General features: G+C 47.3%; 1 protein-coding gene across 1 annotated transcript; it reads left to right on the plus strand.

Moving 5' to 3' along the window:
- Positions 1-1088: 1088 nt before the first annotated feature.
- LOC123090934 (transcription factor bHLH18) lies at positions 1089-3558 on the plus strand. Its single transcript, XM_044512289.1, has 4 exons — positions 1089-1336; positions 1445-1574; positions 1668-2597; positions 2711-3558. Exons 2-4 carry the CDS (start codon positions 1548-1550, stop codon positions 2783-2785), a joined length of 1032 nt encoding a protein of 343 aa, XP_044368224.1. The 5' UTR covers positions 1089-1336; positions 1445-1547; the 3' UTR covers positions 2786-3558.
- Positions 3559-12347: the final 8789 nt, after the last annotated feature.

Consider the following 12347-nt stretch of genomic DNA (forward strand, 5'->3'; position numbering starts at 1 on the left):
GTGCGGTGTAACGGGGTATAAATATTAGTATCTTATCTTGTGATTTACCTGGGCATATTAATGCAATGATGTAAACAAATGTTTGTGAAATCCTGCCCGTGATTCACAGTATAGTTTGATGAGAAGTTTGGTAGGTAAATTAAAGTGGAATTGATTCAGGAGGTACGTAAATTAAGGTGATTGATTATCATAGGGAAATGTTGGATGAAGCGGTGGTGAGAAGAAAAGTGAAAGATGAAACCTTATGAGAGTGACTAAATGGCTCCCGAACTCATCCGCTCCTGCCTGTGAAGAGTAAAATAAAAAATACTAGAAAAATTCAAAAAATATCTAAACTTTTTTGACGTGGAGGATGTTTGAATGCGCGAGGACCGTGTCAATTTTCAGCTCGTTTGGGCATCTGAGTAGCTCTCTCTCAGTAAAAAAAAAGGGGTCTGTGGAAAATTTTATTATTCATGCACTACTTAGACTGATTTTTTTTCTGAGAGCTACTTAGATGTCCGAACGAGCTGAAATTTCACACAGACCTCACGCACTCAAACATCTTCCATGCAATAAAAAAATAGATTTTCTTGAATTTTTAGTTTTTTTACTGTTCATCAAGATCAGATGAGGTCGGGTTCAGAAATGGATATTCGAAACAATACATTCTTTTTGTGTAGTATATATAAAATATGGATATATCGATACACCATCTCATATCACATACAAAAAGGATTGGTACATCTATATCTACTTCTGATATGCAAAATCTCCAAATAAAATCCAAGTGGCCTCACACCATTCCCGAACAACCCGAACGCCCCTGCGACGACGAAACGCCCAACCAATAACGCTAGCAGAAGCGACAAGAACCCATATCACTCCCAATATTTGGGATCCCCCGGCATTTCACACAACCTGTGCCCCGATCTCCCTTGACATCACCATGAAGTAATCCATCCCAGCGAATTAAAATATCTCCCTGTCAGCCAATACCGCAATCGCTTGAGGGAGAAAGCGAGAGAGCAATAATGTAAGTAGTACTGTACTCCGTATGCTTGACATAATGCTACTCCAAACCCTTTGTTAAAAAAGGGGTGCAGGGGGGATAGGTGACTTGAGCGAGCGAGGCAGCCACCATTGGTACAGTCTGCGGATGAAAGGAAGGTGAGGGAGGCCGAGTAGTTCACACCCGACCTAGACCAAGAGGCCTTAAAATAGTCCCCCGCCCCCCGTCGCAGAGGTTATATAAGGTCGCCTCCGTTGGACATTGGTGCAAAGGAAAGGGACCAATACCACATCGCCGGCTGACCCATCTCTCTCCCTATCTCTCTGTCTCTCTCTCTCTCCCAAGGTTGGTCTCTCTTCCGTGATAATTTTTACCCACGGGCAGGCTGCATTGCTATGTGTTTGCTTTGCCCAATGCTAACTGCTCTGCTTTCGTGCGTGTTCTTCTGATCAGGATTCCGGCTGTTTGCTGAGCTTGACGAAGCAGTTTGCTGCAGTCTTTGGCTTGGAGGCGAGGCGTTTCGAGGGAGCGAGCGAGCGATTTTTAGTATCTGCGAATGGCGACTCAGTGGTTCTCCAATATGGTAATTTGCTGCTCGTCTTCTGATAGCGTCGGGTGTAATGGTGTGGGGCGAGCTGGGTGGCTGACTGGTTGTTCCTGGTTTGGTGGCGTGCAGGTGATGGACGAGCCGAGTTTCTTCCACCAGTGGCAGTCGGACGCGACGCTGGAGCAGTACACGGAGCAGCAGATCGCCGTGGCCTTCGGGCAGGGGGAGATGGAGGCGGCGGCGCTGATGCAGCAGCAGCATCAGTACGCCGCGGCGGCGGCGGGCGAGCACCGGCCGCGCAAGGCGGCCAAGGTCAACACCAGCTGGGACTCGTGCGTCACGGAGCAGGGCTCCCCCGCCGACTCCTCCTCCCCGACCATCCTCTCCTTCGGCGGCCACGCCGACGCGTTCGCCAAGGCGCCGCAGGCCCCCAGCGCCGCCGCCGCCTACTACGGCGCGGCCTCCGCGGCGGCGCCCGTGAAGCCCAAGCAGGAGGTTGACGCGGGGGCCGTGGCGTCGTTCCAGCAGGTCAAGCGGAGCTACGACGCCATGGTCGCCGAGCCCGCCAGGGCGCCCTCCCGGCCGGCCGCCCAGAACCAGGACCACATCATGGCCGAGAGGAAGCGCCGGGAGAAGCTCAGCGAGCGCTTCATCGCGCTCTCCAAGATCGTGCCGGGCCTCAAGAAGATGGACAAGGCGTCGGTGCTGGGCGACGCGATCAAGTACGTCAAGACGCTGCAGGAGCAGGTGAAGGGCATGGAGGAGGTGGCCCGGCGGCGGCCGGTGGAGTCGGCGGTGCTGGTCAAGAAGTCGCAGCTCGCCGCCGACGAGGACGACGGGTCGTCCTGCGACGAGAACTTCGAGGGCGCCGACGCCGGGCTGCCGGAGATCGAGGCCCGGATGTCGGACCGCACGGTGCTCGTCAAGATCCACTGCGAGAACCGCAGGGGCGTCCTCGTCGCCGCGCTCTCCGAGCTCGAGAGCATCGACCTCGCCATCATGAACACCAATGTGCTCCCCTTCACCACCTCCTCCATCGACATCACCATCATGGCCACGGTCAGCCCCCAATCATCTCCACTTCTTAATTGCCCCATAATTTACTACCAGTACATGTAATAAAAACCACTTAATTAATTACTTAGTCTGACTGATATGTTAATCTGATGCAGGCCGGCGAAGACTTCTCGTTGTCTGTCAAGGACATCGTCAGGAAGCTACATCAAGCGTTCAAGTCGTCGCCATGAAGGACTTGCTCCTCAACAAGTCTAATTTAGATCTTTGGCTTCTGTTTCCCTCCTTTTTTTCATCATTAGCCCCGAGGATTTGGGGCTAATGAGTTTTAGGTTCTTCCCCGCTGGTGCTGATGATGATAGCTCGCTTGCAGTCCCCCACACGGTGCCCCTCAAAGATAGCCATTTCCCACCTTTTTTGCCCCATGGGTGCAGCAAAACCACTAGTTAATTACTTCTACCCTCTCCCTTTTTTTTGCATGGTTTGATCAAAACCACTCCATGTTCCTGGGAGAGAGTAGAGTGAGAAAAAATGAGACAAGTCTTTTTCTAGGGCTAGTTACCAAGGGGAGTTTGAATTTTACAAAAACCCATTTTTCATTTCTCCCCTACACCAATATTGCCCTTTTCACCCTGTTTTTTTTCGACGAGAGGCCGGACCGAGTTTTTTCAAACCCAAACACCTACCTTTGCCGGCCTCTCAAATCCTACCATACTGTTCCCAGAAGGCTTCAAATATCTGTGGACAAAAATGGCATCTTTTTTTTTCAGCACCGAGGGGGGACTTTTGCAAGCCTTTGATTCAGAAGTGCAGTAGTAGGGTGTGCCTGTTTTTCAGGGCCAGTGCAAGCTGGTTGGTTGGCCCAGCAGCTTGGATGAACCCTTTGCTTTTAGTTTCTTTATGGTTTTTGTTGTAACAGGATCAAGATTGTAGCTCGATCTGTACTCTCTTGTTTGCTTGCATACAAGTATAAAGAATAAATAAATATGCTCGGTTGTTAACTTGATGGATCTCTCTCTTGGTTACATGTCTTTTCAGCTAAGATATATATGTCTTTTCTTAGTAATATTGAAACATATCTTCCTAATTTGTTTATGGACCAGAATCGTTAAACGATCTTGTATGTTGTCCTGGATATATAGAACTATCATACTATGTATTACCTGTCCACAAATCAATACAAGATTATGTGGGCGGCACTCTTTTGTTCATACAAAAGAATCGTTAAACGATATCGAGGCCTTTACTCTAAAATTAATAGTATGATGCTGTTTCACACTATGGATATAAAGAACGTGTGTATCTATGCAAGTTATAAGGGTAGAACTCGTCTACTCATACCGAACTGATCATATTCAGACTCTTACGGTTCCTCCCTCAAGAGCGAGGTGCTTAGGGCATCTCCAAGGTGACCCGGAAATTTTCTCTCGCATCTGTCCGCGGACAGGAAGAACCAGTCCGCGGACACGGATGCGGGAGGTCGCCATCAAACCGTAGCCGCATACATTTCAACCCATATTTGAACTAACCGGACGAAATTCGTGCAAACCGGCGATATTCATCAAAGTTCAGATGAAAAATAGCACAAATCATTCATACATAGCATGCAAATTAAGTCTAGTACAACAATGTATCAAATTCACTAGATTAACGGGATGTCCAACAAGTTTTTCATCAATGGAGCATGCCCTCCCACACATATACCCCCCCCCCCTCCCTCTTTAGCTTCATCCAACAGTGTGTCCACGTAAATGGCCGCCCCTCTGTCGTGTGGTACAACACGACAACGCGTGCGTGCTACATAATGTGTAGACCAACAGTGAGTGAATGAATCAATCAACAAGTTGAGCAAGAGGAAGCAAAAGTTATGATCTCGTCCTCTGCCACGTGCAATGACCAGATTGCCTCCAACTGACAAACCACGTCACAAATGGCATTTGACCGAACACCTTCCGGGCGTGGTGTCGGCCATGGAGGTCGTCGACAGGGGGGCGGAGTGTACCTAGGTACAAACGGCTCCGGAGTGAACAACCGTGTCGGTGCTGTTTGCGGACGTTCGACAATGCCTTTGTGGCGGCCGGAGACATACAACGGCGGCGGCTGAGGTGGAGGGTGCGGATGCAAAGTAAGGGGGAGAAGGGGTGGAATGAAAGGAAATAGGACCGGGAGGCAGGATTGGGTTGGTCGGGGGTGTCGGAGTCCTACGTGTCTGCCGTCCGGACTCCCGCAAAACTCCCTCCACTTGTCTCAAATTTGTGGGAGAAAACACGTCCGGACCCGCTCGACGAGGATGGCTTCCACCATTCGGATGGATGCGGGCGGTTTGGGGATCGGCGTTGGAGATGCCCTCATATCTTGCCTAAGTACGTGCTTCTTTAAGCAAGGGTGCCTAATCAGGCAGTTATGCTATGTAGTAGGAGTAGAACGTAACAACTAGTAACAAGGATGTCCATCTATTTGAGTGCCTCTATTGTAAATTCCCTGAGAGAGTAGAGTAGATAAAAAATCTTGGTGAAGAGTTGTAAATTAGATATGCTCCCAAAGAATCTGAATTTGCATGTAAAAAACTGCACCCACCTCCTCAGCAGTTTGGCTGGGAGATTAAAAACTGGCAACCTTGAGCATGACGCCATGGGACTCCTTTCCATGTGAACTCGCTCACTTGGAAGGGTAGTATATTTAGCTGCGTCGTACTCACAGCACGGCTGAGTGTGTGTGGCTTGACAACTACGGTCCCAATCTTCTCATTAGTCAGCCAAAACCTACCTTGCTCTGTTGACAACAGCCAACAGGGTAGGGCGTGCGTATTTGCTGGCGGAAGCATCTGATGGAAATCTTCTCGCTACTGTTTGTTAGAGCAACTCTAGCAGACCCCGCATCCCGCCCCGGCCCGCAAAATAACCGTCAAATTGCGGGTCGGGGACGAAAAACCAGCCCGAGCAGATCCCGCACCTCGCCCCGGCCCGTATTTTTTTTGCGGGGCGCGGCAAATCTTCTCCCCCAATCTCTATCTTTACGGGCTCGGAGGCGATCCGAGCTGAACCCCTATCCGGCGCGAGATTTGGCGGGAGGGACATTTCCGCGCGCCCTTTCCCGCTCCCCGCACCCTCCGCCACCATTGCCCCCCTTCCCCCCCGCGCAAGCTCCGGTTCCTCCTCCGCGTCCGTTCTTCGTCGCCATGGACGCCCCCTGTTGTCCCCCGTCACCATCGAGGTCGCGCATGCTCCTTCCCCTCGGGCGGATCTTGTCCCCGGCCATGTTGCCCCCGCCGCCGTCGCCCAAGCACACGCCGCGCCGGCCCGCAAGCGGCTGGGCAACGTGGTCGTGCAGGGCGGGAATCCGTCTGCCCCCGCCGCGACGGCCCGCGCTCTGGGCGCCAATGCTGCAGTGCGATCCCGGCCGGCGGCGGAGAATACCGACAAGACCGCGGGCGTAAAGCGGAGGAAGGTTCCGGCTAAAAGGAAGCCACCTTCTTCAACCTCTTAGTCCATCCCCCCGCAAGGAGGTGCTCCGGCGATGCCGTTCAACGGTGCCGCTCCCCCCGCGAGCGAGGTGTTCGACGAAATGGCTGCAAGGTATGCCTCTTCGGTCTAGCGGTTCCCTTTCATTTTCGCCATTAGTGTCGATAGCTCGTGACTTGTTATCGTTCGCTATAGCGGTGCTTCAAACAATGCAACAACCGAGTTCGTGAGCTTGTTGGACACGAACGCGGTTGACATTGATCAAGCCCCTTTCGAACTAGTCGACTACAATGAAACGGACGGCGGCGTGGATGATCATGGTTGTGCGGACGAATTGAAGGAGATCGAAGCGGAAGCGTTTGAGGAATCGCAATCAAAAAGTGGGAAGAGCCAAAGATCGAAGAACTACACGATCTTGGAAGATCAAGCTTTGCTCCAAGCATGGAGTGCGGTGTCTCTTGATCCATGCACGGGTGTTTCTCAAACCGCCAAGAGATATTGGCAAAGGATCGAAGATCAATACTTCCGCATTATGAGAAAGTATCCCAATAGGACTCCACGCACATTTCGGTCGCTTCAAGCGCGTTGGGAGGATATCAAGCCTATGTGCAGCCGTTGGGCAGCTTGCTTGGAGCAAGTACGCAATGCACCTCCAGGTGGCATCGTGGAATCAGATTATGTGAGTTTGTTTTTCCTTTGTTCAAGTTGTGCATCATCATAATGTATCATGGGAAATAATTGCATCACTTTGTTCACATTTTGTAGGACAAGATTGCTCAACATAGATACAAGGCCATGGAAGCTTCGGAAGGCAGATTCTTCAAGTTTTAGCATTGTTGGGAGTTGCTTCAAAAGTGCGATAAGTGGAAGTTGATCGATAGAGAATCCCCACCAAAGAGAGGCTCACTTGTGAACATGGATGAAGACGAAGATGATGATGGCCCAAGAAATGAGCACAAGCCCGATGACGACAAGAAGACGAGAGAGAAGATCAAGAGAGAGCAAGAAGCATCGAACTTGAGGGAGAAGATTGATGCCATGGTGCAACCAAACGAGTTGATGTTGTTGAAGTCGTTGGAGATCAAGAAAGAGTTGGCCGAGAAGAAGGCAAAAGAGAAGCAAGAAAAGTGGCAAATGCTCAAGGAAGAGGGGCTCCGCAAAGCTGCCATTGAGGAGAGAAAAGCACATGCCTCCGAGAACAAATCGATGTCATTGTTGCTCGTCGAAGAGAACAAGATCATGTCAATGAACCGTAATGACATGGACGCCCTTACCAAAACATGGCATGATATGGCAAGAAGAGAGATCTTGAAGAGAAGAATGGTAGCTTCAGCCGGTCCGTGTTCAAGTTCCGGTGATGTTTTCTCTCCTCCGTATGGTGGCAATGTGGATGATTTCGGTGCGGGAGTTGGAACAAGCCAGGGAGGTGGATTCGGTGGCGCCGATGAACTTCAATTCGGTGGAGGTGGATTCCATGGCGCAGAGTGAAGATCGACCCCCAAGATGATGCCGGACATGTGCGCAAACCTTTTGCATGCCCTCTTTTACGTTATGAACTTCGCTTTTATTTGCGCGCAAACTGTTTATGTGATTTGCAGTTTTTATGTTTGCGGGTCTTCGCAATGGTGCCCGAGCAGAACCCGCAGAAGCCAACCCGTAAAAAACATATTCCACGAATATACTTTTTTACAGATCCGTTTGGGGGTCTGCATCTGTGCCAGCCCGCGCCGGCCTGCAAAAGTGGTTTTTGCACGAATTACAAACGAATTTTGCGGGCCGGCAGGATGCGGCGTCTGCTAGAGTTGCTCTTAAGCCCGCGGGCACAACCACTATTTCTGTCTGGCTCCGCGCTCCTGCGAGAGCAGTTTGTCTTCTTGTTATGCGATTGATGAAATGAAATGCTTTCGGGTGCATGATTGATCGTGGCGAGGCAGGATCCCTTTCTTTATCGTGCCGATGGGCTGGGCAAGATCTGGCTGAAAGCTTTGCGCTGCGTTTTAACTTTTAATTAGATCGCTGGCTGGAAGCGTCGCTCTCCAGCACCATCATGGATCGCGACCTTGTCCCCCACTGGAGTTGGTAATGGCCAGGCCTACGGCAACGGGGCCGGTAGGCGACGTGTAGTGCTCCTCCGCGGGTCAAAGGGGGAGGAGAGGAGGAGGGTGTTGCTCCTGCTCCCACGCGTGAACGGACGTTGGGATCGAACGTTCGTCGCTGGATCGGCGGTGTACACACGGCCGGCAATTACAACGTTGTTGGGAGCTAAACAATGGAACAACGGCGGAAGAACCGTTCAGACGCCGCGTGTTTGGTTTCTACTAACTTTCTGATCTAGTACTACGTAGCATGGTTATGGCCTGTGATGATCATCACCTGCATCATCCATGGCGTACTACTGTATTAGCACTTTTTCCCTTTGGTAAGGTAGTGTCTCCTTGGCTGGTGAGGTTAGAATTTTTTGTCATGTGCCGAGATTTGATGTCAGGTGCTTCATATCTATGCAAGAGTTCAACAACGACGATTGCAGCTTCAGGGCGCTAGCCCTTAGGGCACGCACACGAAGACTCTCCAGCTATCATCGACAAGGTCAAGCCGACTCCGGTATGGGAGCGACGACAACCACACCTGAGTAAAGGTGCAGCGCGCAGCCCCTGCCCCCCCCCACCCCTCCCCCCACCCCCAACGCACACACGCTCGAAATTGGGCCTGCCCAAGGCGGGTCGGGACTCCCTTGTGTTTTATTCGTTTTTTTTGTTTCGTGTTTTTGTATTTTTGCTTCTTTTAAAAAATTTGGGATTTTAAAAATGTTTAGAATTTCACAAAGTGTCACTAATGCAAAATAATGTTCACAAATTCAAAAACATTTTGAATTTTGATGAACAGAAAATTGAAATTTTCATGAATATTTTTTGAATTTTGTTGAACAAACAACTGAATGTCACGAACAAAAATTAAATTCAATGAACATTTTTTAATTGGAGGAACAAATTTGAATTCAAGAACATTTTTTGAATTCTATAAACATTTCTGCAATATGAAGAATAGTTTTGTATTCGTTGAATAAATTTTAAATTCCAAAAACTGTTCGCACCCGATTTGAATTCGAATCAAAAAAAGTTCACCGATTTGAAAAAAAGTTTCCAGATTTCAGAAAATGTTCATGAATTTGGAAACTAAAAACAGGAAAACAATAAAAAACAAAAAGAAACAGTGAAAAACAGAAGGTAAAAATCAAGAAAATGAAAAGAAAACCCCGTTTTGGAAGGTTCTAGAACCTCCACAAAACTGCAAGTTAGCTAGTTGGGCCGGCCCACATGGATCCAGGGGTACGCGTTGTCGCTATCGGGCGACCTACACGCCAAATAGGATCCCCAGGTTATAAGCCCAAGCCCAGGTCCAAATCTACCGCCCAGGTCCCATGTTCTCTCGCCTCTCAAACACAACAAATGCCTCTCCGTTGAAGCATTTCAAGCGCACAAAGGAACGATGGCGGAAGAGCCGTTCAGACGCCGCGTGTTTGGTTTCTACTAACTTTCTGTTCTAGTACTCCTACGTAGCATGGTTATGGCCTGTGATGGTCATCACCTGCATCATCCATGGCGTACTAATGTATGAGCACATTTTTCCTTTGGTGAGGTAGTGTCTCCTTGGCTGGTGAGGTTAGAATTTTTTGTCATGTGCCGAGATTTGATGTCAGGTGCTTCATATCTACGCAAGAGTTCGACGACGACGATTGCGGCTCCAGGACGCTAGTCCTTAGGGCACGCACGCGAAGACTCCCCAACTATCATCGACAAGGTCAAACCGATTCCGGTATGGGAGCGACGACAACCACACCTGAGAAAAGGTGCATCACGCACGCCCCCCCCCCCTCCAAACCCCCGCCCACACACACACACACTCAAAATTGGGCCTGTCCAAGGCGGGTCGGAGCTCCCTTGTGTTTTATTCATTTCTTTTCTGTTTTTTTGCCTCTTTAAAAAAATTCGGGATTTAAAAAAAATAGAATTTCAATAAATGTCACTGATGCAAAATAACACTCACAAATTCAAAAACTTTTTAGATTTTGATGAACAAAATTTTATTTTTTTACGAACATTTTTTGAATTTTGTTGAACAAACAATTGATTTTTTATGAACATCTTTTTCTATTTCACGAACAAAACTTAAATTCAATGAACATTTTTTTTAATTGGAGGAACAAATTTTGATTTCAATAACATTTTTTGAATTCTATAAAAAATGCATATGAAGAATAGTTTTGTATTCGATGAACAAATTTTGAATTCCAAAAATTGTTCGCACCCAATTTAAAAAATGTTCTTATTAAAAAAAGTTCACCGATTTGAAGAAATATTTCCGGTTTTCAGAAAATGTTCATGAATTTGGAAACTAAAAGAAGTAAAATAATAAAAAACGAAAAGAAATGGTGAAAAGAAGAAGGTCAAAAACAAGAAAAGGAAAACCTATTTCAGAAGGTTCTAGAACCTCCACAAAACTGCAAGTGAGCTAGTTGGGCCGGCCCACATGTATGTAGTGGGGATCCAGGGGTACGCCTGGTCGCTATCGGGCGACCTACGTGCTAAATAGGATCCCCGGGTTATAAGCCCAAGCCCAAGCCCAAGTCCCGCACTACCACACTGCACTGGGCCATCCCATGTTCTCGCGCCTCTCAAACAGAACAAATGCCTCTTTGCGTTGAAGCATTTTCAAGCGCATGCCCCAATTTAGAAGAGCAACTAATCAACGAGTACTCTATGATGAGCCACCGCAAGGGTTATTTTTGGTGGGCTGGGAGTGCGCCACTTGGCGCGTTATCAGCCGCCATCATGTGTCATGTGCTAGGTGCTCCCTCAAGATTTTTTTTGTCTTTTTCAGTACACGTTTTCGGCTTTTAGATGATTTTTCAGGTTCTTTTTTGTTTTTCCATGGTTTTTCTTAGGGTTTTTTTCATGAAAACTACGTTCTCGTTTTGTTTCCTTCTGCGCGAGGTGACTCTCAGAAAAGAGAAAATACATGTTTTTTTTCTATCGCGAGAGGCACAGATTTACGTTTCATGGAGGCACGAATTTGCTTTCGCAAAAGCCACATTCGTGCCTCTTGGAAACGGAAAAAAAATATGTTTTATTGTTATTCATCCGCGAGGGGCACATATTTACTTCTCCTGGGTGCATGGATTTGCTTCCGTGAGAGGCACAACCGTGCCTCTCGGAAAAGGAAACAAACGAGTTTTTTTCCTTTCAGCGAGAGACAGAGATTTACTTCTCGTGAACGTACGGGTTTCCTTCCGCAAGAGGCATAGACATGCCTCTCTGAAAAAGATTTTTTTTCTTTCACGAGAGGCACAAATATACTTCTCGTGGAGGCATAAATTAGTTTCCGCGAGCCGTGCCTCTCAGAAAAGGAAATATGTGTGTGTGTGTGTGCGCGCGCGCGCGTGCGTGCCGCAAGAGGCACATATGTGCTCTCGGAAAAGAAAAAGAAGCATTTTCTTTTTATCCTTCCGCGAGAGGCACGATCGTGCCTCTCGGAAAGAAAAGAAAAAGCATGCTCCTGGTCCAGCTTCTTTGTTTGGGTTTTTTCATGAAAAAAATTTCATCAAAACCTATCAACATGGGATCTAGATTTGAAGATCTCGACACGAGTAATTTAATGGTGAAAACGGTTCGAGATTTGGATGCATGCTTTAAGATACAACACTTTGAATAGATGAATTTATAAAACGAGGAAAAACTCGCAGGTTGTAAAAAGTGACACATATGCAGTATACCACTTGTCACAACTTGAAAAAGTGGAATGACCTTTGCAAAAAGCACTCCTTAATTAATAATTTCGTCAATTTTGTGTATGACTATGTGCCGCCCGCTGCTCATCCTACTAGGTATCGCCCGCAGGGAGTAGCTTTTCGGCTGGCCGAGTAATCATGGCCCGTCTGCTGACGTCATTTTACTTTTTCTTTTTCTTCAATTTTATTCACATTTTTTTATTTTCTTAATATTTTTGTTTATATTGGCAATTCTAAATATGTACATACTACAAAACACTTTACATTAATTTTCAAAATATTAATCTTGCACCTGAAAATATTAAACATGTATAAAAATATTGATCTATATGAAATGTAAAATGTGAATAAAAGAACTAGAAAACTTTAATCATGTGTACGATAAATGTTAATCTAGTGCACAAAAAATGTTTATACTATGTAGAAAAAATGTTCATGTAAATGATGTTCACAAGTTTCAAAAAAAGTGTTCAATGCATTTTCTAGATTAATGTTTGTACAATGTTAATCTTTCATTTGAAATGAGTATACAAAAATGTCTTGGTATAC

This window comes from Triticum aestivum, chromosome 4B, assembly GCF_018294505.1.
Source record: "Triticum aestivum cultivar Chinese Spring chromosome 4B, IWGSC CS RefSeq v2.1, whole genome shotgun sequence".
NCBI classification, from domain to species: Eukaryota; Viridiplantae; Streptophyta; class Magnoliopsida; order Poales; family Poaceae; genus Triticum; species Triticum aestivum.

What these genes read in the sequence shown, in the direction of transcription:
- LOC123090934 (XM_044512289.1), top strand. Translation starts at nt 1,548, where the DNA reads ATGGCGACTCAGTGGTTCTCCAATATG. An exon ending in CTCAGTGGTTCTCCAATATG is followed by an intron (nt 1,575 to 1,667) that starts GTAATTTGCTGC and finishes GGTGGCGTGCAG; the next exon opens with GTGATGGACGAGCCGAGTTT. An exon ending in ACATCACCATCATGGCCACG is followed by an intron (nt 2,598 to 2,710) that starts GTCAGCCCCCAA and finishes AATCTGATGCAG; the next exon opens with GCCGGCGAAGACTTCTCGTT.